The sequence below is a fragment of the Microtus pennsylvanicus genome, chromosome 15 (genome assembly GCF_037038515.1).
Source record: "Microtus pennsylvanicus isolate mMicPen1 chromosome 15, mMicPen1.hap1, whole genome shotgun sequence".
In the NCBI taxonomy this organism is placed as follows: Eukaryota; Metazoa; Chordata; class Mammalia; order Rodentia; family Cricetidae; genus Microtus; species Microtus pennsylvanicus.
In genome coordinates, this window is record NC_134593.1 from 14,838,824 (window position 1) to 14,862,416 (window position 23,593).

Genomic DNA, 23,593 nt, shown 5'->3' on the forward strand with positions numbered 1-23,593 from the left:
GTGTGTGGAGTTATTTGAGTGTGTGTGTGTGTGTGTGTAGGAGTGGTGTGTATGTGTGTGTGTGTATGTGTGTGAATGTGTGATGTGTGTATGTGTGTGAAGGAGTGATATGTGTGTAGATCCCTGCTTGAAATCTCAGAACAGGGTCTCAGAGACCAACTCTCCTCTTCGTCCTCTCCCTTCCTTCGAGGAAAGGGGAATGAGAAGAAAATTAACTTTGTCCCCCGGACACAAAACTTGGATGGAAGGCAGTGCTTCCACGACCCTGCCCGGTTTCTCCTTCCTGCTCAGCCTCCTCTCCTTCCCTCCCTTGGTCTCCAGCGCCCCTTTAAGCCATCCAGCAGCCCTGGCAAGTTTATCCAGGGGGCCTGGCTGCGAGGTCGAGGGGGAAGGCGGGGTGGCGGGATCCCGCCCGGTCCCACCCCTAGCTACAAACCCCTTGCAGGAAGGGCTTGTCTCCTGTGCAGCGGCGGAAAGGCACGGAGCTGGGAGGGCGGTGCGGAGCGCTGGCGGGTGGGTCGCAGAGCCCGCTGCAGGGAGGCGGTGGTGGGGGGCGCGCCGCAGGGTAAGGGAGGAGTGGCTGCGGAGCTAGGTGGCTGGGGGCCTCCGGCCTGGGGGCCTCAGCGCTGGGACCGGTGACACTTGTCTCACGCTTTCCAGGGACAGGAGGAGCAGCCATGCTCTTGTCTGGGGGTAGGCCCCCCGCGCAGGAATGGTTCATGGTGCAGTCGAAATCGAAGCCTCGGGTGCACCGACAGCGGCTGCAAGTCCAGCGCATCTTCAGGGTCAAGGTGAACGCCTTCCAGAGCCGTCCCGACACCCCCTACTTCTGGCTGCAGCTGGAAGGGCCCCGGGAGAATACGGGTAAAGCCAAGGTAATCAGCTTCTCTTCACTCCCCACCTAGCCCTTCTAGTCAACCCCTCTCCCTCACTCGTGGGGATCAATGGTCTCCAGAGGTCTTCTATTTGGGTTCTGCAGTTTGGCTGGCAGGTACTGGGCCGTCCTCCCTCCAGATCTGCAGCACCAGCTTGGCCCCTCCCCTTTCTTGCTAGTCACTTTTGTCCTTCTAGTGTCATGTCTGTCCTTCAGGGGTTCCTTTCTATCCTTTCAAGTGTTCTGGGAGAACCTCTGCCTAGCGAGCGTCCTCTTCCGCCAGGCCTCCGTGTTCAAAACCCTGATTTTCCATCTTGGGATCCATGTAAGGGCCTGCGTTTTTGTGGCCTCTGCAGCACAGGTCTTTGTTCTCACCAAGATTCTGGAAGGCCTCTGTCCTTTCTGTCTGCTTAAATCCTGGGCTGTTTCTCTGAATACAGGGGGGCGGGGGCTAGAGATACTTCTAGAGCAGTGCTGGCATTTTCTAGATGAGGCACTGGGGCTCCGAGAAGGTGAGGGTCTGCCCAAGTCTAGAGTCAGGTAGGAGTAGGCTGGTGGAGGCTGGACTAGAACTCAGGACCCTGCCACATATCCTTGTTGTGTTCAGGAACCTCTCACAGGGCTCAGGGCCGAATGCATCTGCTCTGGAATCTGCCTTAGGATGCCAGGGATCTGAGAGGAGGCCCGTAGACTTTTGAGATGACAGAGCCTGCTGTGTGTAGCTGGGTGTTGGACAGACCAGGCCTCAGCCTGTAGCTCTTGTGTTCAGTTTGGCTTTTCTCACCAGTTTCTCCGCTTGGCCTCCTCCCTCTGCCTCCATCACACCCAAGGTCCCACTCCCTGAGATCGCCTTATCTTTTCCTGTGGGAATGACCTAGGCTCCCTTTTCTCACTCTTTGGCTGGGGCTTTATCCCAGTCAGGAAAGGTCTGGGAGGCCCAGCAGTTGCCAGCCGCACAGGGAGGCTGGGAAATGTCTCTCTTAGTATTTGCAGTTAGCTGCTGCCTCAGCAGTTTTCCAGTTCTGACAGAGGTGCTGGGGGAAGGGAAGGTTTCTGCCCAGATGTGTTGGAGCCCGAGAGTTGGTGTGTGTGTGGGGTAGGGCAACAAGAGGCTTTTGAGTTCTTTATGTCCTTAATCTTTCTGTTACTGTAAAGTACCACGGCCCAGTCTTCATGGAGAACCAACCAACGGACAAGTACTTACTTTCTGAAGGGCACTGCCTTGGGATGGGTACTGAACCCAGAGCCTGCACACGCTACGTGGACCCTTTGTCACTGAGCCACCACCTCTCCTGCCCCTGAATAGCCCTGTTTGGGATGCCCGCTTCATGTTTCTTGTTTAAACTTGAGGTCAGCCAGCGGCTTCAAACTTGTCAGCTCCAGCTTGCACTGCTGCCTCCTTGGGCGGCAGATTTTAACCTCCAAGGCTCTCACTCCAAGCCCTGGTAAATCCAGCGGCTCTGTCAACTTTCTCTTGCATCCCTCCTTGCCCTGGAGAGAGAGGCATTGTTGATGTTGGAAACATAGCTTGCTGAGATCCCCTCCCCGTTTTTTTTTGAGCCAGAGTCTCTCTGGGTAGCCCTGACTGCCCTGGAACTCAGTCACTCTGTAGTCCAAACTGCCTTTGAACTCAGAGATCTGCCTGCCTCTGCCTCCCGAGTGCTGGGATTAAAGGCCTGCCGTCCATCCGTGCCCCTCCCCCCACCAGCTTTCTGGGATTCTGGGTAACTTCCTTCTTGTACTGGTGATGAGGAGAAGGAAGAAATTCAGGGGAGGATGTGAAATCCAAGAGTAAGGAGCACTGGATTGGACATGCTGTCACCACACTATGGCCCAGATAGAGGGCCGGGTCTCTGAAGAGGCCCAGCTCTAAAACAGTGTAGTAGTATTCTTCTCACGTGAGAGTTGTGAGGGCCAACGGAAATAATGCATGTTCAAATACTTCAGCAAAACGTAGAGGACAACAAGGGGCAGAAGTCGGGTATTGCTGTTAGGAAATCGCTTTCTAGTGGATCAGGTCTTTCTCAGTGTAAAGTCTTGTAAAGTGGGAGGCTTTGATGACCTGCTGTCTTAGTTAGGGTTTCTATTGCTGTGAAAAGACACCATGATCATGGCAACCCTTAGAAAGGAAAACTTTTAATTGGGTGGCTTACAGTTCTGAGGTTTAGTCCATTATCATTATGGTGGGAAACTTGGTGGCATGCAGGCAGACATAGTCCTGAAGGGGTAGCTGAGAGACTGCCACATTAGTCCTAGCTTGAGCGTATGAGACCTCAAAGCCCACCTCCATAGCGACACACTTCCTCCAACAAGGCCACACCTCCTAATAGAGCCACTTCCTATGGTTCTAGCAGTCAAACCCATGAGTCTATGGGGCCATTCCTAGTTTTCTAGTTAAACCAGCACACCTGCTATGAGCATTTCCTAATGTGAGGATGTCGTGTTTTTCATATGGATATGGTGTGGCTGACTCAAGTTGTAGCTGTTGGGATCTGGAGTTTTGCATTTTAACAGTGGCCTTCCATGTATAACACTGGTATAGAGGACTTGTGAAAACTGGAAGCTTTGAGAGAGATGGAGCAGGAACAATGGGGTCATTTGTTCTGGTCTGAGTGGAAGAGAGGTCCAGGAAGATGCAGGCTCACTTAAATAAGGGCCTGGATATGTTTTTCTATTATTCATGCTTGCCTTTCCAGACAGATTTCAGTTAAACTTGTGTGTTTAAGTTCTGTGCAATGGGGGCTGGAGAAATGGCTCAGTGGTTAAGAGCACTGCCTGCTCTTCCAAAGGTCCTGAGTTCAATTCCCGGCAACCACATGGTGGCCCACAACCATCTGTAATGAGATCTGATGCCCTCTTCTGGCCTGAAGGCATACATGCAGACAGAATATTGTATACATAATAAATAAATAAACAAATATTTAAAAAGAAAAAAAAAGTTCTGTGCAATGGCAGGACTTAGACACAATTGGAGGTGTGGCTATGCATCCATCCCAGGTAAGAAAACAAACCCAGGGAAGCTGGCTTCCCAGGGGTGGGGTCAACAAGAGGAAAGGGGAGTTGAATCGTGGTTAAATGAGCCCAGGTTAGACCCGGCACATTCCTTCTGCACTGTGTGGGTTGAGTGCCCGGCAGAAGAACTGACATGTTTGCTGCCCTTGTTTCTGGAGAAGACGGATAGAGGTGTCAGTGGCAGTAGAAGTGACTTCTGGAGCCGATGTTCTGGAGCTCCAGCTTGTCTGGAGTCTATGTTCTGGAGCTCCAGCTTGTCTGGAGTTGATGTTCTGGAGCTCCAGCTTGTCTGGAGTCGATGTTCTGGAGCTCCAGCTTGTCTGGAGTCTATGCTCTGGAGCTCCAGCTTGTCTGGAGTCTGTGTTCTAGAGCTCCAGCTTGTCTGGAGTCTATGTTCTGGAGCTCCAGCTTGTCTGGAGTCTATGTTCTGGAGCTCCAGCTTGTCTGGAGTCGATGTTCTGGAGCTCCAGCTTGTCTGGAGTCTATGTTCTGGAACTCCAGCTTGTCTGGAGTTGATGTTCTGGAGCTCCAGCTTGTCTGGAGTTGATGTTCTGGAGCTCCAGCTTGTCTGGAGTCTATGTTCTGGAGCTCCAGCTTGTCTGGAGTCTATGTTCTGGAGCTCCAGCTTGGTTCTCAGGTGGAAGCTGGCCTGTCCCTGAAACTGCACGAGCAGAGAACTGTAGAAATTGGTTGTGGTCAGATGTGTGCTGGATTTGGCTTACACACACGCATTGTTAAAATTTTAGGAACTTTGTAGTCTGGCAGAGGGATATTTATAGCCATGGTGGGGACATTTACACCACAGAAATTGGCGAATTCTCTAAATTAGGGTGGCACTCCTTCTCCATGTTGGCCTACATATCGGCTGTGACTGAGCATCTAATCTTTCTTTTTGTTTATGTTTTTTTTTAAACCAAGGAATTTACATTAAAAAATTCTTGTCCTCTTTCTAAAAGTTCACAAAAAAGGATAACAATCCTTTTCTTGTCCTTCAGGACTCTTCTGGAATTCATGAATCGGCAAGGTCCTCACACAGCATGTAGACACTCTAGACCCTCACACAGCAAGTAGACACTCTAGACCCTTACATGGCATGTAGACACTCTAGACCCTCAAACATATGTAGACACTTTAGGCCCTCACACAGCATGTAGACACTCTAGGCCCTCAAACATATGTAGACACTTTAGGCCCTCACACAGCATGTAGACACTCTAGGCCCTCACACAGTATGTAGACACTCTAGGCCCTCACACAGTATGTAGACACTCTAGACCCTCACACGGCATGTAGACACTCTAGGCCCTCACACAGTATGTAGACACTCTAGGCCCTCACACAGTATGTAGACACTCTAGACCCTCACACGGCATGTAGACACTCTAGGCCCTCACACAGTATGTAGACACTCTAGGCCCTCACACGGCATGTAGACACTCTAGGCCCTCACATGGCATGTAGACACTCTAGGCCCTCACACAGCATGTAGACACTCTAGGCCCTCACACGGCATGTAGACACTCTAGGCCCTCACACAGTATGTAGACACTCTAGGCCCTAACATGGCATGTAGATACTCTTGGCTTTTGACTTTAAGGCTTCACTTTACTGCTCTCCTGGGGCATCACTATGTTGTTTTTTCTCTTCTCTTCTCTCTCTTTCTCTCTCTCTCTCTCTCTCTCTCTCTCTCTCTCTCTCTCTCTCTTTCTCTTTCCGTCTGTCTGTCCATGCTTGCTTGCTTGCTTTTCAAGACACGATTTCCCTGTGTAGTCCTGACTGTCCTGGAACTCACTCTGTAGACCAGGCTGGTCTCTAACTCTACAGAGATCTGCCTGCCTCTGCCTCCTGAGTGAGTACTGGGATTGGTGGCCCTGCCTTGTAAATGCTGGGATTGAAGGCATGCACCATCATACCTGACTAACTCCGGCTTTTTGCCTATCTTTTAATTCTTGTTTTTTTTTGGGGGGGTGGGGAAGGGAGGGACATTCATTGCTGTTGTTACATTCAACTGTCTAAGAGTTATGTGTATTCTATTTCACATGGTGGAATGGTATGAAAACCAAAACTAAAAATTTTTACACTAAAAATGCTGTTCTATTTACTGTGGGCTATATTGTTTACTGTTTTGAGAAGAGTAACAATAGTAAGCCTTTTGAAGGTAGGGCAGTCTATGTCTGTCTGTCTGTCTCTCTCTGTGTGTTTGGAATATTAAGTGTTCAGAGTGATCTCCTTTTCCAAGAACTCAACCTGTTTTTCTCATTCCCTTCACTCGAATTCAAAGCTTCTTGGTTCTGTCATTTTTCTTAGCCTTTTTAGACTTTTTTTTCATGTAAATTGCAGTGGCCCTTGAAGGCAGATAACAAACACTTGAAGGCGGATAATGAACACTGACTTTATAAGAAGGGAGGCGATCCAGACAGCAGTGGTGATGCACACCTTTCATCCCCTCACTTGGGAGGCAGAGGCAGGAGGATCTCTGTGAGTCCGGGGTCAGTCTGCTCTACAGAGTGAGTTCCAGGATAGCTAGGATTACACAGAGAAACCCTGTCTTAAGTAACCAAAAAAAAAAAAAAAAAAAAAGAGAGAGAGAGAGAGAATCCTATGAAGTTGTAAAAGCACCTTGACATGCATAGGCTGGTATAATATTGTTTGGTGCTAATGTTTTTATTTAACTTCAAGGTGACAAAGGACCTGTGGAACATTAGGTAATATATTTTTTATAAATAATATCATTCCTTTTTTCCTTTTGATGTTTTCCCGTTTTGTGTCATTTGTCTATAGATTGTTCATATCATTTTCTGGACTGTAAATGCCTGCTGTTTCCATACCTGTTTTTGACTTACAGTGTAGATAACATCATGGGTAAGACCCCAGACTTCGGGGTCATTGTGCTGGCTATCCCTGCCTATAAGTGAACATGTGGCCTTCTTTCCTCATTGAAAAAGAAGATAATGGAGATTTCCTTTGTAGGACTGAGAGAGAAATATATTGGATCATCTATGTGCCTAGCACATTAAGAGGTCTAAATAAATCTTAGTTCATATTATCATTTTAAAAATTATCTCAATTACTATACCTTTCATAAGTGTTGAACTATTGATGGAACAATCACTATTTTCAGCTCGCTTTCTTCCTCTGTGTGTGCGTGTGTGTGTAAGTGTGCCATGTGAGTGTGGTGGTCCCGCAGAGGCTAGAAGGTGTCAGATCCCCTAGGGCTGGAGTTACAGGCAGTTGTGAGATGTCAGATGTGGTTGCTGGGAATTGAACCTGGGTCCTCTGGAAGAGCAGCAAGCGCCCTTAACTGTTGAGCCATCTCTTTGAGATGGCTTCCTACCTTTTGAGCTGGCAGTTTTCACTGAACCTGGGACTCACTGACTGACTAGACTGGCTGGCGGGTGAGCCTCTAGGACCCTTTGTCACTCAGGGTGCTGGAGATCTGAGCTCTGGCTTTAATGTTTGTACAATAAGCATTTTCCCAAAGACCTATCTCCCCAGCCCCATTTAAAAACACACATACAACTTTCTTCCTCAGTTTGCCTCTTTGACTTTACATATTTTTTTTTATGTAGTTGAGATGTGGGGTGCATGGGTTGGAGAATATTTGTTAAGGTGAGAGTTATCTGCTTCCTGTCACATTTTACCTTTGCTTGGTCATGGAACCAGATGAGGCTTGGGCGAGAGATGTTGGGGTGTCTGTCAGATTTTGTTGAAAGTTGTATCTGGGAAGGAGGTAAAACAAGATGAGCAGGGGAAATGTCCTGTGCCCCGAGCAGAGGGCTAGTGTGTCCTGAGCAGAGAGAGGGCTAGTGTGTCCTGAGCAGAGAGAGGGCTAGTGTGTCCTGAGCAGAGAGAGGGCTAGTGTGTCCTGAGCAGAGGCTAGTGTGTCCTGAGCAGAGAGAGGGCTAGTGTGTCCTGAGCAGAGAGAGGGCTAGTGTGTCCTGAGCAGAGGCTAGTGTGTCCTGAGCAGAGAGAGGGCTAGTGTGCCCTGAGCAGAGAGAGGGCTAGTGTGTCCTGAGCAGAGAGAGGACCAGTGTGTCCTGAGCAGAGAGAGGGCTAGTGTGTCCTGAGCAGAGAGAGGGCTAGTGTGTCCTGAGCAGAGAGAGGACCAGTGTGTCCTGAGCAGAGAGAGGGCTAGTGTGTCCTGAGCAGAGAGAGGGCTAGTGTGCCCTGAGCAGAGAGAGGGCTAGTGTGTCCTGAGCAGAGAGAGGGCTAGTGTGTCCTGAGCACAGGGCTAGTGTGTCCTGAGTAGAGATAGGGCTGGTGTGTCCTGAGCAGAGAGAGGGCTAGTGTGTCCTGGGCAGAGAGAGGGCTAGTGTGTCCTGAGCAGAGAGAGGGCTAGTGTGTCCTGAGCAGAGAGAGGGCTAGTGTGTCCTGAGCACAGGGCTAGTGTGTCCTGAGCACAGGGCCAGTGTGGTCTTCAAGATGGCTGCTGGAGAGTAAAAAAATACATGGGGAGCACTTGTCACCGAACAGAGCTGTTGGGGAAGACAGGAGGGGTGATTGCTAAGGACATGGATGTGGAAGGACAAGAGGGTGAACTCAGTCCGCTTGGGCTAGCGCTTTAAGAGATTGTTTCAGAGCTCCTGAGGGTCCTGGGATTGCGCTGGTAGTTAAAGGAAGCCAGCTGCTCTCCCTGAAAACACGCACTAGGGGCTTCCCTTCTGGTTAGACAAGATGTGAGTCTGCGGGATGTGACACTGGCCCAGCAGCTTAATCTCCACCACTAGGCAACCGTTTCCACGGTTACTGGTACAGGTTGTGCCTGAGAGCTTCTGGAGGGGGATTAAGCCGGAATCCTACAGGATTACCTGGAAGTCACTGTGTTGTCAGCCAGAGGGGGTTCAGAGAGCTCTGCTTTTAGTCAGGTGATGTAGGCTGTGATCTGGTGCAGACCTTGGGCCACCTCTTCTGAGACAGGAGGATGGAACAGGCTGTGCCAGGCACCATCCTCAGTAAGCTAAGCTCACTTAGTTCCCTGAAGCTTCCAGTAGACTGGTGAGGCAGAACGGGAAGGGAGACACTGATGGGAGGAGGAGTTTATAACTTGCCCCAGACTGCCCCTGTTCTCGGCATGTGAGAATACTTAATAGTGTGTAGCGCCTTTCCCCCTGGGAGCCACGCTGTTCTGCAGTGCCAAGAGAGTCCTGGACCCTCTTGCCATGCTCTAGGTGAAGAGGCTGGGATTCTTAGAAGGTGGTACATTTCCTACAATCCTTCCTCGTCGAATAAGGCCAAATTAGAACCAGCATGAGATCTCTTGATGCCAAACTTGGATCTTCTCTTCTTTCCTCTGAGTCTCATTCATTCTGTCACCATTTCCTGGAAAGAGGGGATGGAGGGGAGGTGGTGTTAGCTATAAGCTTAGCAAGGGGTTGGCCTTTAAGGTGCGGAGGATGACTAGGGTTAGCCACTCACAGGCTGGCTCCCTTTGTTTCTCCCTTCTGCCTAGGAATATCTGAAGGGTCTGTGCAACCCAGAGCTGTGGAAGGAGGTTCGCTATCCACCAGTCCTGCACTGCGCCTTCCTAGGGGCACAAGGCTTGTTCCTGGACTGCCTCTGCTGGAGTACTCTGGCTTACCTGGTGCCCGGTCCCCCAGGCTCCTTGATGGTGGGTGGACTGACCGAGTCTTTCACCATGACACAGAACTGGCTGGAGGAGCTGGTGGCGCGGTTCCGCTGGGGTCCTGCCCCTATGATCACCCCCCGGGGGGGCTGGGAGACAGAGGTGACCCGGGCTTTTGGGGCCCTGGTGTGGATCCGTGGTGACCAGTATGCAGGGGATCTGATGCAGCTTCCCCCAGCAGTCCAGGAGCTGCTCCTCAACCTGGTGCAAGATGCTGCTGGCAAAGAAGACCTCGTTGAGTGGCTCAGCCACGTTGGTAGCTCTAGCACCTGTGCCAGCCCAGAGATCCTGATCTGCCCTAGCCAGCAGCAGAAGGAAGGCTCGTCCATGGTGACCGTAGGAGAGAGCCCTGGACCCTTCCTAGAGATAGGAGCCTTGAATCAGGCTTCAGAGAATTCAAAGAAATTGGCAAGGTTAGGAGCAACTGGGTCCCCGACCCCAGCCCAGAGCAGTCAGCAGGAGTCGGCATGCCAGCTGGTACGGTAAGTACTGGAAAATGGGCTTTCTCCACCCCTGACCCTGCTCAGGATCCCAGGGAAGTAGTAATTTGGGGCCAAATTGCCTTTCTCATCTTTTCAGCAAACGTGGGCTTTTTTTTTTCAGGATCCGTCCCAGCAAGCAAGGTGAGGTGACCAGTGCTCACGAGGAAGGGCCCCTCGTGCCAGCCGCCAGCAGCCAGGGCTCTGCCAATCACACACAAGCCCTCTTGCAGCCAAGGCAGGCACAGAAGACAGAAGACAGAATCTCATTGCGGTCACCAGTATCGGCTCTGAGTGTGTGTCCATCCTGGAAGTCCTGGGCCCCGGGGCCAGCCTTTGGGCCCTTGTGGCCAGGGGCTATTGCTGCAACTTTCTGGAAGATCAACGAACTGCATTCTCTTCACCTGGCCTGGCTGCTATCCCAGGCTTGCTTCAGTTTCCCATTCTGGCAGAGACCCATGGGCCCCATTCAGCTGAAGCTGCCAGGACAGAACCCTTTGCCCTTAAACCTGGAGTGGAAGCCGAAAGAGCTGACTCCTCTACCCAGTGCAGAAAACCAGGCTTGTAGACCAGATGGAGAGCTAGGAAGGGAGACAGCCCTACAGCATAGCCCGAGGCTGGAGAGCCCCTCAGAGGTCATCAGTTTATCGGGAGTGCCGAGGGACTGTGGTATCATAGAGGTTGTTACCTCAGAACCTCCACAAATAGAACCTTCCTTGACATCTGCCCCCCAAGCTGAAGCGGAACAGGAAGATGAAAGAAGTTCACTGTCAGATGGTGATGGCCTGGAAAAGTCCTCTTCAGCACTGCCCACAGAGCAAAGGGGACCCACAGCTCAAGAGAGGACAGTGGCTCAGGCGGAGATGATGGATCAGTCAGTACCCAAAGCTCCAGCAATGTCTGAGACTCCTGAAGCGCCCGCGGCTACAGCCCGGTCCAAAGTCGACCACCCACCCACCGAGAAAGGGCTGCCTCCAGCTCCCAAAGTGCCTCCAGCCCTAAAGCCGGCAGTGGATACAGAGCCTGCAGCTCCCAAAGTGCCTTCAGCGTCACCAAAGTCAGCAGTTCCTGTGGAGCCCACAGCCCCCAGAGCAACCGCAAGTCAACCAGCAGCTCCCATGTTACCCACGACTCCCCAGACCCCTGCAGCTCAGAACATGCCTTCAGTAAAAACACCTGCAGTCTCCCAAACCCCCAAAGTCCAAACTGGGAATGCCACTAAAGCAGGGTCTGCCACTCCCCAAACACCTTCGACCACAAAAACACCCGCAGCTTCTAAAGCCTCCAGAGCATCTAAAACATCCGCAGCCCAGGTGTCCACAGTTGCAGGACTGAGCCTGGATGAAGCCAAACTCCCGAATGAGGTCCAGGCTTCAAAGGGTAGAGCAGTCGTGCCAAAGGGCCAGGGAAAGACTGGAAGGCAGGGTCTCCAGGCCAGTAACAACTTGGCCTCCAGAAATAAACATCAGTTCCTGAAGGAGGGACTTCTTGGGGCTTGGGAGGGGGCCCAGAGGAAGTCAGCTCACCACCCGCAGGCCAACAACACAGTGACCAGCTTCCAGAGGTACCATGAGGCCTTGAACACACCCTTCGAGTTGAACTTGTCTGGGGAGCCTGGGAATCCAGGACTGCGAAGAGTGGTCATTGACGGCAGCAGTGTGGCCATGGTGTGAGTAGCATGGGCTGGGTGTGCTGGGGAGCCAGGTGGGTATTCCTTCCTAAATACATGGGTAGCAAAAGATGAGGGGCGTGGCACACATTGAACGGTGTGTACAGTGGGGCTGCGGGCCAGGTGTGGTGGCCCATCCACATTTAACCTGGCATTCAGGAGGCAGAGGCAGGAGGATTTCTTTGAGTTCAAGACCAGCCTTGTCTACATAGTAAGCTTCATCCAGGACAGCTAGGATTTCATAGAGAGTCCTTCTCTCGGGGGTGGGGGTCAAGGGTGGGGTGGGTAAGGAAAGGGGATTGCTAGCGTCTTCAGTACTGTTGGGTCGTCACTTGCTTGGGTCTCAGGGCAAGGGCTGCATGGTAAGGCAGGGCCTTCTGGGAGTGGTTCCTCACTTTCGCATCCCACAGACACGGCCTCCAGCACTTCTTCTCTTGCCGAGGCATTGCCATGGCAGTGCAGTATTTCTGGACTCGAGGACACCGGGAGGTCACCGTGTTTGTACCCACCTGGCAGCTGAAGAAGAACCGGAGGGTGAGAGGTGAGTGCTGCCCGGCCCCTCCACATCACCAGGCTGTCCCCCCTTGCCTCTCTGCCTCATTCTCCCGCCACCCTACCATGGCCTGGCCCACTTAGCCCTTCCTCTACCTCTGTGTTCTGTGTCGCCCTCAGAGAGCCACTTTCTGACGCAGCTGCACTCACTCAAGATGCTGTCCATCACTCCCTCCCAGCTGGAGAACGGCAAGAAGATCACCACCTATGACTACAGGTGGGCCGTTTCCCAGGTCCCTCCGTGGGGCTGGGGGTGGTCTCGGATGGTGTCCCATCTCATCTTCTCAGTAGAAAACGGAGACAAATGCCATGTCTGAGAGGAGGTATTTGGGGCACAAATGAGATGGCTGAATGAAGGTCGGCTCTTCCCAAACACAAGGTTGCTGACATCTTGGGAACGGTGGTGCTGTGTTTCCCTGAGTTAGCTGGCTCTCCCTCTCCATGGCCTATGGGCCCAGGCTTATCTCATTGGATACAGGAGGAACCTCATCCTTCAAATAGGTAGCAGAGATACCCTAGGCTTTTCAGTGCCTGTTTGGCTTGAAGTTCTAATCTCAAGGAACGCCTTCAATCTTTCTTCCTCAAGCTCGGATGCTGGGCAGAGGTGTTTGTGACTGGATGTAGATGGATCCTTGGGCAGGGCTCTAGAAATGGAGGTAGATGTGCCAGTTTGCCTAAGCATTCACCATCTGGCGTGGCTACAGAGCTAGTGCGCCTAGGGGAGGCTGTGACCCTGCCAGTCTGTCCTAGGGCAGGGAAGGGAGGCCCTGCCGCAGTCCGATGCTCAATCGACAGGTTTTGGCTTCACTGGTCACCTCACATGCTGGGTGGGGAGAGGTTCTGTTTCTTTCCTATGTTCCCTGCAATTCATCCAGCCTTCAAGGCTGTGAAGGGCTGGGCAGGCCAAACTTCCAGAGCTGACTCCTGTCTGGATGAGTTTTTTAAATCCTCGAATTCCAGCCAAGCAAGGGTTTAAGGGAAGATGGTTTTCCTGTCGAAGCGCCCTCTGCTGGGCACTTGGGGAACAACATGTGAAAATCCCAGGGACTGCCTGGTCCCAGCCCTCCTCAGAAGGAAAGTGATCCCCAGGAGAACGGTTTTGTTTATTAAGCCACGTGATTGTATGTGTTAGTATTTATGTGGGTGTGCATCTCGTCATGAATGAGTATTGGGCCTTGATGAAGAATATTGTGTGCTGTGTGCTAGGCACTGAGTTAGACACATAAACATCATCTCAGTTTCATTATTACAGCAATATGGGGTGGGTATTTTATCTACATTTTACAGGTGCAAAAATGGGAGGGGAAAATGCCCATGTGTGACTGTGAACCAGAGGATGGGTTCTGAGATGCATGAGCCTCGTATATGAGAGGGGTGTATGCTTGTAAGCACACTTGGAGGTCTATGCAGCCAAGTACACCTTTTGGAGAATGCTGGGCTCCCAGATGTCCCCATGGAAGAAAGAATATGCTATAGAACCTTGTCTTGATTACAGAGGGCAGAGATTTTGTCTGACCCGTCGGGGGGAGATCTAGTTCATTTTCCAGAGGGTCTGGGAAGTGAGAGGGTAGTTGCTAGACGGTTGGTAATTTTCTTTGCCCTTGCAGGTTCATGATCAAGCTGGCAGAGGAGACTGATGGTGTCATTGTCACCAATGAGCAGATTCACATCCTCATGAATAATTCCAAGAAACTGATGGTCAAAGATCGGTGAGCCATCCCTGAGGTCTTGAGCCCCCATTTCCCACTGACGTGGGCAGCCTGTGGCAGAAAAAGATGGTGGGGCAGGCAGAGGAGCCTTAGAGTAGGGCTCTCCAGTACCTGCTGGTGAATGGGGGAATCTCAGCCCTGTGGAGGCAACAGAGAGTGGCTGGATCTTAGGTTCATCCATGTTCTTGCCTTTCTTTTGTGGGTCCAGCCTGCTGCCCTTCACCTTTGCGGGGAATCTCTTCATGGTCCCAGACGACCCCCTCGGTCGTGATGGCCCCACCTTGGATGAATTTCTGAAGAAACCAAACAGGTAATTTGTCAGGCTGTCTCTACCTCCCGGACATTCCCAGGACTGACCAGAGACGACTCTTGGCACTAGTCCACATTTACCTCGTTCTCTATAGTGAGCAGAGATGACTCTTGGTACTAGTCCACATTTACCTCGTTCTCTATAGTGAGCAGAGATGACTCTTGGTACTAGTCCACATTTACCTAGTTCTCCATAGTGAGCAGAGTGGTTTGGCCACTTTACATCTTTATATATCCGCCACAGTCTGATGCTTCTACCCACTCTTTACATTACGCTCTAAACATTGCACACACGCCTTTTCATGTATCTTTCCACAACTGGCATTTGTGCGTTATCTTTTCTTGCTTTCTTCAGACCTATGCCATGAAGATTCCTGTAGTACACTTTAGCGGCCGTGTAGCATTCTCTTCCATGCAGAAGAATCTCCTCTCTGCCTGGGGCCGTTTGGCTGTTTTTGCTTTATGCTGCTGGTGATGTGTGCCAGCAAGGAGACTTGCTTTTCTTTGATTGTGTCCGCGAGAGCTGTCTGTGTATATGGGCGTCATGTTGACCCTCACAACATGTGAGATATAAATGATGTAAATGATAACATTCCTCATTTCACAGACAAGGAATCTGAGGTGCAAGTGACTTTTCCAAGGTCACTTTGGCAGAACTAGTTTATATATAGCCGCTCTATATAGCTTCTCTTTGCTTTGAGCCACATTTGCTGTCCCTGACCCCCACAGCATTCTGGGACCTTCAGGGGAACTTGGTTGGGACCTGTGGGCAGGGCAGTGCTCCCTAGGCCACCTCTCCACACACACACCTGCACCCCACCCCTTTTCATCAGTGTGTGGACATGAAGCTGAGGTTTCTCTGTTGCATTCTAGGCTTCCCATCCAGGGTCGATCTTACCTTGGACTGTTCACCCTGAGATAAGAGCAGAGGCTGCTAAGTATCTCTTACCCAGCCACTAACTCAAAACTAATTTAAGCATTTCATGGTCTCAGTCTCTTTAGCTTTGTTCCCTGTCCTTGGGATAAAATACCTTGGCAACAGCGAAGTATGGAGAAAGGGTTGTTTCTGCTCACAGGACTGGGGGGGGGGGTCCCAGTGTCGGGAGCTTGGGGAGAATTGTTCACATCATGTCTGCAGGCAGAAGAGAGCCATAGATGTGTGCTTGCTAGCGCTCATCTTACTTTTTCCACTTTGCGCAGTCTCGGATCCCCTGCTTAGGGAATGACACCACCCACAGTGGAGGGTCTTTCCACCTCAATGTAAGCAAAATAATTCCTCACAGATATGCCTACCAGCTACCTGGTCTGCACAGCCCTTTCACTGAGACCACTTTCTCAGTTGATTCTAGATTATGTCAAGATGACAATTAAGACTGACCATCACAGTCAATAAGGTTTTGGTTTGATAAACTTTGAAAGCACAGAAGAATCCTTGTTGAAGTTCTAGCAAGTGTGAAGATAGAGACCAAGTGTTTATGGGCTGGCTTCTGACTGACCCCTGCCATGCTGAAGGACTCTTAGGAATGAGGTGGGGTCCTGTGGGGTGACCACACATGTGACTTTCACCACGAATAATCGGTGGGGGGTGGGGCTGCCCCCTCTCCTTCTTCTACTTGTTTTGGTAATAGGTTGGACATGGACATTGGCAATTTCTTGAAGGTGTGGAAGACCCTTCCTCCCAGCTCAGCCAGCATCTCTGAGTTGAGCGACGAGGCTGATCCCGAGCCAGTGGTGGGCCCACAGAATGTGGAAGAGGTCAGGGAGAAGAGGGAGGACAGCCCAGCAAAGGAGCTGGTGGAGCAGCTGGAAATACCAAAGCCTGATGAACAAGACGACCGTGACTCTTCCCTTGCGTCGGTGTTTGGAGCTGAATGCCCTTCCTTTTCTGAGGAAATCCTCCAGTGTCTCAGCCTGCATGACCCCTCCGAGGGGGCTTTGGATATTGACCTTCTGCCAGTGCTGTCCTCTCCCTACACGGATGTCCCCTGGGATGGGCAGGCTCCCTGTCAGCGGGTTCTTGCCCAGCTCGCTCAGCTCACTATCCCTAGCAACTTCACTGCTCTGTCTTTCTTTGTGGGCTTCATGGATTCGCACCGGGATGCTATTCCTGATTATGAAGTCCTCGTGGGCCCCCTGCACAGCCTTCTCAAGCAGAAGCCAGACTGGCAGTGGAACCAGGAACACGAGAAGGCCTTCCTGGCCCTTAAACGAGCGCTAGTGTCTGCCCTCTGCCTGTCAACCCCGAATTCTGATCTGCCCTTCTACCTGGAAGTGACCGTTAGCCAAGTATCACTGACGGCCATCCTGCAGCAGGAGCACTCAGGAAGGAAGCACCCCATCGCCTATACCGCGAAACCTCTTCTCCCTGATGAAGACAGTGAGGGTCCACAGTCAGGGGGGGACAGCCCCTATGCTGTGGCTTGGGCCCTCAAACACTTTTCCCGATGCATTGGAGACAATCCAGTGGTTCTACGTCTTTCCTATGCCGCCCGGACCACTGTGGACAGCGAGACATGGGAAAGCTGTAGGGTTTCCAAAGCGTGGTTGATTCGATGGTCTCTCTTAGTTCAGGACAAAGGCAAGAGGGATTTGGAATTGACCCTTCTCCATGGCCTGCTGGGGGAAAACCGGCTGCTGACACCTGCTTCCTCAATGCCTCGAGTTTTCCAGCTTCTGCCTCCTTCTACTGACCTGTCTACATTTATCTGCATCCATATATCTGGCTATTGCTTCTACCGTGATGATGAGCTGTGTGCCGGCTTTGGCCTCTATATCTTGTCCCCCACCAGCCCCCCAGTCTCCCTTACCTTTTCCTGTTTCCCTTATACACTCACCTATGCCCACCTGGCAGCCGTGGCCTGTGGCCTAGAGCGCTTTGGCCAGTCCCACCTGCCGGTGGTTTTCCTCACCCACTGCAACTGGATTTTCAGTGTCCTCTGGGAGCTCCTGCCACTCTGGAAAGCCCGCGGCTTCCTCTCATCGGACGGGGCTTCTCTACCTTATCCGAGCTTGCTCTCCTATATTATATCCCTCACCTCTGGCTTCTCATCCCTCCCCTTTATCTACCGAACCTCTTATCGGGGATCTCTGTTTGCTGTGACAGTGGATACTCTGGCCAAGCAGGGCGCCCAAGGGGGCGGGCAGTGGTGGGATTTGCCGGAGGATGTGCCGGTGCCAATAGTGACTCCCCATACCAAAGGCAGGAAGCCCAACCTGCTGGCCTTACAGCTGAGTGATGGCACCGTGGCCGAGATCATTGCCAAACTGCAGGCGGGGCAGAAATTGTCCGGGCCCTCCCCTTTCAGTTCTGCTTTTAATTCACTCAGCCTTGACAAAGACAGTGGCCTGCTTATGTTTAAGGGCGAAAAGCATCCCAGGGTCTGGGTAGTCCCAAGGCAACTTCGGAGGGATCTGATTTTTTTTGTGCATGACATCCCCTTAGGGGGGCACCAGAGGCCAGAGGAGACCTATAAGAAGTTGCGGTTGCTGGGGTGGTGGCCTGGGATGCAGGAGCACGTGAAAGATTACTGCAGGAGCTGTTTGTTTTGCATTCCCCAAAATCTCGTAGGGGGTGAGTTGAAAGTTATTGAGTCCCCGTGGCCTGTTAGGTCAACCGCTCCCTGGTCAAGTCTGCAGATCGAGGTGGTGGGTCCCGTCACTGCCAGCGAGGAAGGTCATAAGCACGTGCTCATCGTGGCTGATGCCAACACCCGGTGGGTGGAGGCATTCCCTCTGAAGCCCTATACGCACATGGCCGTGGCCCAGCTGTTACTGCAGCACGTGTTTGCGAGATGGGGTGTTCCCATAAGGCTGGAGGCAGCCCAAGGCCCCCAGTTTGCCCGACATGTCCTGGTGAGCTGTGGGCTGGCCCTAGGCGCTCAGGTGACCACACTGAGTAGGACCCTTCAGTTCCCTTGTTTGATGAGTTCAGAGGCCTACTGGGAATTCAAGAGGGCCCTGAAGGAGTTCATCTTCCTGCATGGCAAAAAGTGGGCAGCCTCCCTTCCCTTGCTGCACCTGGCTTTTAGGGCTTCCAACCCAGAGGCCACCCCATACCAGGTCCTGACTGGGGATGAGGTGAGGCTGATGGAGCCCTTGTGGTGGGAGATGAGCAGCGCGAACATCGAGGGGCTCAAGATGGACACGTTCCTGCTGCGGCTGGCGCGGGAGCTGTTGGACCTCCACTGGAGGGTGGCAGAGAAGCCCGGTGAGAAAGCTGACAATAGGCGTTTCCAGAGGGAGATCCAGAACAAGGAGTGGAATGTGGGTGACCAGGTCCTCTTGTTGTCTCTCCCCAGGAATGGCAGCGGTGCCAAGTGGGTGGGTCCCTTCTATATTGGTGACCGATTGAGCCTATCGCTCTATAGGGTTTGGGGTTTCCCGACCCCAGAGAAGTTGGGGTGTGTCTATCCTAGCAGTCTAATGAAGGCCTTTGCTAATGGTGGCGCAGCCCTGTCCCTCAATAACTTGGACCAATGATTAGAGCCTTCAGGGAGCTCCCTGCTCTGGGGGTCCTGGGTTTCTGCTGCTAGGTCTCCTTTTGCTCTAAGAAAGGCTCTCAGCTCTTGGGGGGCCTCCAGTTGTGCCTTTTGTGAAGTTGTTTTGTTGATAAAGCTTTGCTGAATTGCCTTGACCTAGGGATGAATGTCCCTATGAAAATATCCCAGCTTAGGGTTTTTGGAAACCTTGCCAAACGTCATGTGTGGGTTCTGGCAGTTTTCCACTTGGGAGCAGAAGGCTCCTTACTAAAGTAGGCCAGGCTCACAGTCTTCCCCAAGTGCCGTGTTGTCCCTTCACGCACATGCAGGCGTATCTTAGTGTGTGCCTCCCTCCCCCAGTATCTTAAACCTGGTATATTTAATAGTGCGAATCGGAACCTCACAGTGGGTACCACGCCGCTGGCTCTCGTGCGAGCGCCTCCCCTTACACTGTGGGTTTGGCGAGCCTTTGCCCGTGGAGTTTTCAGTGGCACGGACACATGCTGGTAGGGAGTAGGGGTGGGGAGGGCACAGTAGTTCTCCAGTCAGCTTCCTCTGCCTTCTCAGCTGTCAAGAAAGGGTTTTAGCCTTCATGTACCTCTAGGATGATGGCTCTGGGTGGAGATGATCAACCACATGCCACCTACGCCACCTACCTGTGTAAGGGAAGGGGAGAGTGGAAGATGAGTTGGCCTACCTCATTTGATTCCAGTCAAGGGAGGTGATTCCTGACCCCTGCCGTGATGGTGGTCACCTCATGGGAATCATGGACCTTGGTGCCCAGTGTGGCATCTCTACTGGAAGAGCTGCTTCTATTAGGTCAAGTGGTACCCACGCTCTGCTTCATGGGGAGGGCGTCTGACAAGGGTAGTTTGACGCGTGGCCAGGTGCTGGGTAGCTTTACCTCTTACTCTCCTCACCCCCTCCCCAAACCCACAGCCATCTCCTGCCTGTACTGTACCTTGCCATCTCCTCAGACGCCACGGGGCTGCTGTGCCCTGAGCATCTGCGACGCTCTTGGTCTGCCTGTGTAGAGCTCCCTTAGAGCCAGTCATGTAGACAGCACTCTTGCAGTGGGAGTGGGCCTCTCCCAGACACGAGTGCTTCTCACATGCATGTCCACACTTCTGAGCTGTCAGTCTGCAGAGGAAGGCCAGCACCACGCCGCTCTGGCTCAGGTCCCTAGTAGCTCATTTCCTCAGGAGCCATTCCAGTTTCCTGGCCCAGCACGGGTCACCAGTCATGACACTGCAGAGTGCTGGGGCCAGAGAAGCTGCACTGAGTCCAGCATGTTTCACGGCAGAGGAAAGAGGGAAAATGACTGTCCAAAGTCATACAGCAAATTGGTGGCTGAGTTGGGATCCGGATGAACCTTCTTGAGTGACTTCAAGTTCACCATGATAGGGGTTCTAGCAACAGATTGGAGCAGGAGAAGCCTTTCGGATTTGGTACCTCCATTCCCTTTGATGCCGTCTCCCAACTTTTCTAGATAAACTACCTGATGCTGTTTCTCAGCCAGTCCAGCTGTCAGCCCTGCCCAGGGATGAGTGCGGGGTGACACCCGAGACGCCGAAAGGTTAGATGTAGAGTTTTTAGCAGGTACTGTATTTCCTCACCTCTGCCTCTTTCCCAGCCTCACTCTGCTACCCCCCCCCCGCCCAGGGCTGTATTCAAACCCCTCTTCCTGTTAAGAACAATTTTGATCATATGCTCTTTCAAGCGATTTTCATTTATTTTTCAATAAATCAAATAAAATGGAGCCAATGGGTTTTTTTTTGTTGTTGTTGTTTTGTTTTACAGAATTGGAGGGTGGGACGTCTGTGGAGGTGTGGTTCATTATTACTCTTCTTCTGGAATCCGTGTCCCCCTCCCCCTAAGCTCAGAGTCCTTACTCTTGCTAAGCTTCCTGACTTTGGGCCTTGCTTTCTGCTGCCTTTTCTATGTGCCTCGAGTTCTGCTTGGTGCTGGCGTGGTTACAGAGTGCAGGAGGAAAGTGCAAGCTCCCAGGAGACCTCCATTTCATATTTAAGGCACACCTACTATGTGCCATGTTCTGTCTAGGAGTGGAGAGGATGCCAGGTCATGTGACTGATGTGGTCTCTGTCCTACTGGAGTCCAAAGTCAGGGGAGAGAGAAAGAAATGACACAGTATAGCGTGGTTTGATATGAGGCTTCTGAGAGCCGATGCAACAAAGTCCCCATCTTACAACCTGTGTGATATTCAGAAAGGTCATCCCTTGCATGTGAGAGCAAGAGAATAGGGATGCTAAAATGGAAGGCCATTTGGAAAGGTTGGCGCCAAAAATCCCATTACTTTCTATTCTAGATGGCTTGAAGCAATGATCTGTTCTTACTCATACTGGCTTCTAGGAATTTCTTTGCCTATAGGAACTTTACAAGGTTTTAGTAGATATTTGAGAGTCCCAATGTTTTTTTTTTCTTTTTTGAAACAGGGTTTTATGCAGCCCAGGCTAGCCTTCAACTTACTATGTGACTAAGGCTGACTTTGAATTCCTCATCCTCCTGATCTGACATCCTAAATTTTGAGATCACGGCCTGGCTGAGATTCCATGATTTATTTATTTATTGGGAGAGTAAATAAAGTTTGCCTACAGTCAAGTATTGTGGGCACTGTTAACTAGCAGTCACGGCCCCTCTCATTTCCACCCATCATTCTCTCTCTCCTTTAGGGCACTGGTAGGCAGGCTTCCTTATCCAGTAGGGACGGTAAAGCTGCCACCGCCACATAGACAGTCTGTTACCTAAGGCAAACCATACAGCCCTTCCAGCCTAGTGACAAACTCACATGAGCATCTGTGAGCGTCCTACCACTGCAGGAGGCTAGCGACTAACTTGTGTCCACTGGAAAACTGAGCGCACTTGGAATATAGAAACATTGTAACAGGTAAAGGGCCACTAGACCTCAAAACGTCCTGTCTGCCTTCAGAAATTGCTGAAGAACCCTGGAACCCCACAGCTCTAATTACTAATTTATACATCAACCACTCATGTATATTAAGTATTTGCCAGGCGCTAAGCTAAGTGCTTTCCAAACCTGACTGGTGTAGGAGGTCCTTCTTCTCTTTGTGTGTTGCTTTCATTGGTTGAGTAAAGAGACTGCCTTGGCCTTTTGATAGGGCAGCCCTTAGGTGGGCAGAGTAGACAAAACAAAAGTCTGCAAAGAAGAAAAGTGTGGGTGGTGGCGCATGCCTTTAATCCCAGCACTCGGGAGGCAGAGGCAGGCGGATCTCTGTGAGTTCAAGGCCAGCCTGGACTACAAGAGCTAGTTCCAGGACAGGAACCAAAAGCTACGGAGAAACCCTGTCTTGAAAATCAAAAAAAAAAAAAAAAAAAAGGGAAGTGTGGCAGACGCCATGATTCTCCTGCCCAAGACGGACGCTGGTTAGACTCATGCCGGTAAGCCACAGTCAAGTGGCAATACACATTAATAGAAATGGGTTAATCAAGATGGGAGAGTTAGCCAATAAGAGGCTAGATATAATGGGCCAGGCAGCAATTTAATTAATACAATTTCTGTGTGATTATTTCAGGGGTTAAGCTAGCCCGGTGGCGGGAAGTAGCCCACTGGTCCTCCATACTACACCTGACACAGTTAATAGCTCTGTTTTATAGATGAAGAAGTCGGGGCATAGAGAAATGAGGTTAGCTCTCTGAAGGTCATGTGCCCCTGAAGGAGAGGCTGGGCCTGCATGCCTATCAGGTACCACCTGGAAACAGTTATTCATGCTTTTTCTCATGCAAGCGTTTTTACTTTGCTGTGGAATTACTCCCCATGCCTCCGTCTCTGGTTTCTCTGTATTTTATTAGTGCATCACACAGTGCCAGTTACTATCTCTCCATTTGGGGGTTGGAGGGATGGCTCTGTGGTTATATCATTTGTTGCTCTTGCAGAGAAAGGCATCCAGACTTGGTTTCCAGCACCCACGCAGCAGTCCACAGTTGTCTAACTCCAGGTTCAGGGGACCCAACACTCTCTTCTGACTCAAGGTACACATACAGACATGCAGGCAAAATGCTCATACACATAAAATAAAACTTAAAAATCTAAAAAAAATTGTCCATTTCCAATTGGCCCAGATTTACAAACTAAATCATGTTCTTGGGGCTGGAGAGATGGCTCAGTGGTTAAGAACACTAACTGCTCTACCAGAGGATCATGGTTCAATTCCAAGCACCTACATGGCAGCTCACAACTGTCCATAACTCCAGTTCTAAGGAGATCTGGCACCTTCTTCTGGCCTCTGTGGGCACTGAACACACATGATACCCCGAGATGGTACACAGACATTCGTGCAGCCAACAAACCATGCACAATTTTATGCATTTAAAAAAATATTTTTAAAAAATCCTGATTTTTATTTTTTCTGTTGAGTCCAAGAACAATTCTTTTGGGCCTACCGAGTTTTGATTTAAACCTTATACTTTCATTTTCTAAGGCGTGTCAGTTGAATGGCGCAATTTCTTATGTCTTCACGTTCTTGCAGGTGATGACAATGGAGCCGAGGAGCTGCAGCAGCTGGACTGTGGGACAGCTGGCACAGCGTGTTAAAGATTATGCATTGCACTCCAGCACTCTAGGTTTCAAAGGGCTTTATGCTGTGATGGGCCACTAAGGTGATCCCCAAGTAAGGAGAGTGATGGGTGTTGAGAAGAACTGGAGGTGGCCAGGGTTGGGGGCTGGGGGCAGATTATGGGGCTTTTCTAGAAATCTAGATTGCAGATTGCTAGTTGCTAGCCAGGGAGAAGGAAAGCAACGGCAGAACCATTGGCTGTGGTGGGTGATAAGGGAGTCAGTCCCTGGGGGAGAAAAGATGGTTTCTAGTTTGGGTGACAGGAAAGTTCAGATTACAAAGTAAACAGGGAGGGA

At 51.1% G+C, this 23,593-nt stretch overlaps 1 protein-coding gene across 1 annotated transcript; it reads left to right on the forward strand.

Annotated features, from left to right (window-relative positions):
- Window positions 1-466: 466 nt before the first annotated feature.
- On the forward strand, window positions 467-20,464 carry Nynrin (NYN domain and retroviral integrase containing). The gene is made up of 9 exons (XM_075949269.1): window positions 467-513; window positions 661-875; window positions 9,336-9,991; window positions 10,113-11,657; window positions 12,068-12,198; window positions 12,330-12,426; window positions 13,817-13,918; window positions 14,127-14,228; window positions 15,856-20,464. Exons 2-9 carry the CDS (start codon window positions 678-680, stop codon window positions 18,704-18,706), a joined length of 5,682 nt encoding a protein of 1,893 aa, XP_075805384.1. The 5' UTR covers window positions 467-513; window positions 661-677; the 3' UTR covers window positions 18,707-20,464.
- Window positions 20,465-23,593: the final 3,129 nt, after the last annotated feature.

Coding starts and splice junctions, on each gene's coding strand:
- Nynrin (XM_075949269.1), top strand. CDS start 678: ATGCTCTTGTCTGGGGGTAGGCCCCCCGCGCAGGAATGGTTCATGGTG. Junction 11,658..12,067: donor GGCAGCAGTGTGGCCATGGT/GTGAGTAGCATG, acceptor CGCATCCCACAG/ACACGGCCTCCAGCACTTCT. Junction 12,427..13,816: donor ATCACCACCTATGACTACAG/GTGGGCCGTTTC, acceptor TTGCCCTTGCAG/GTTCATGATCAAGCTGGCAG.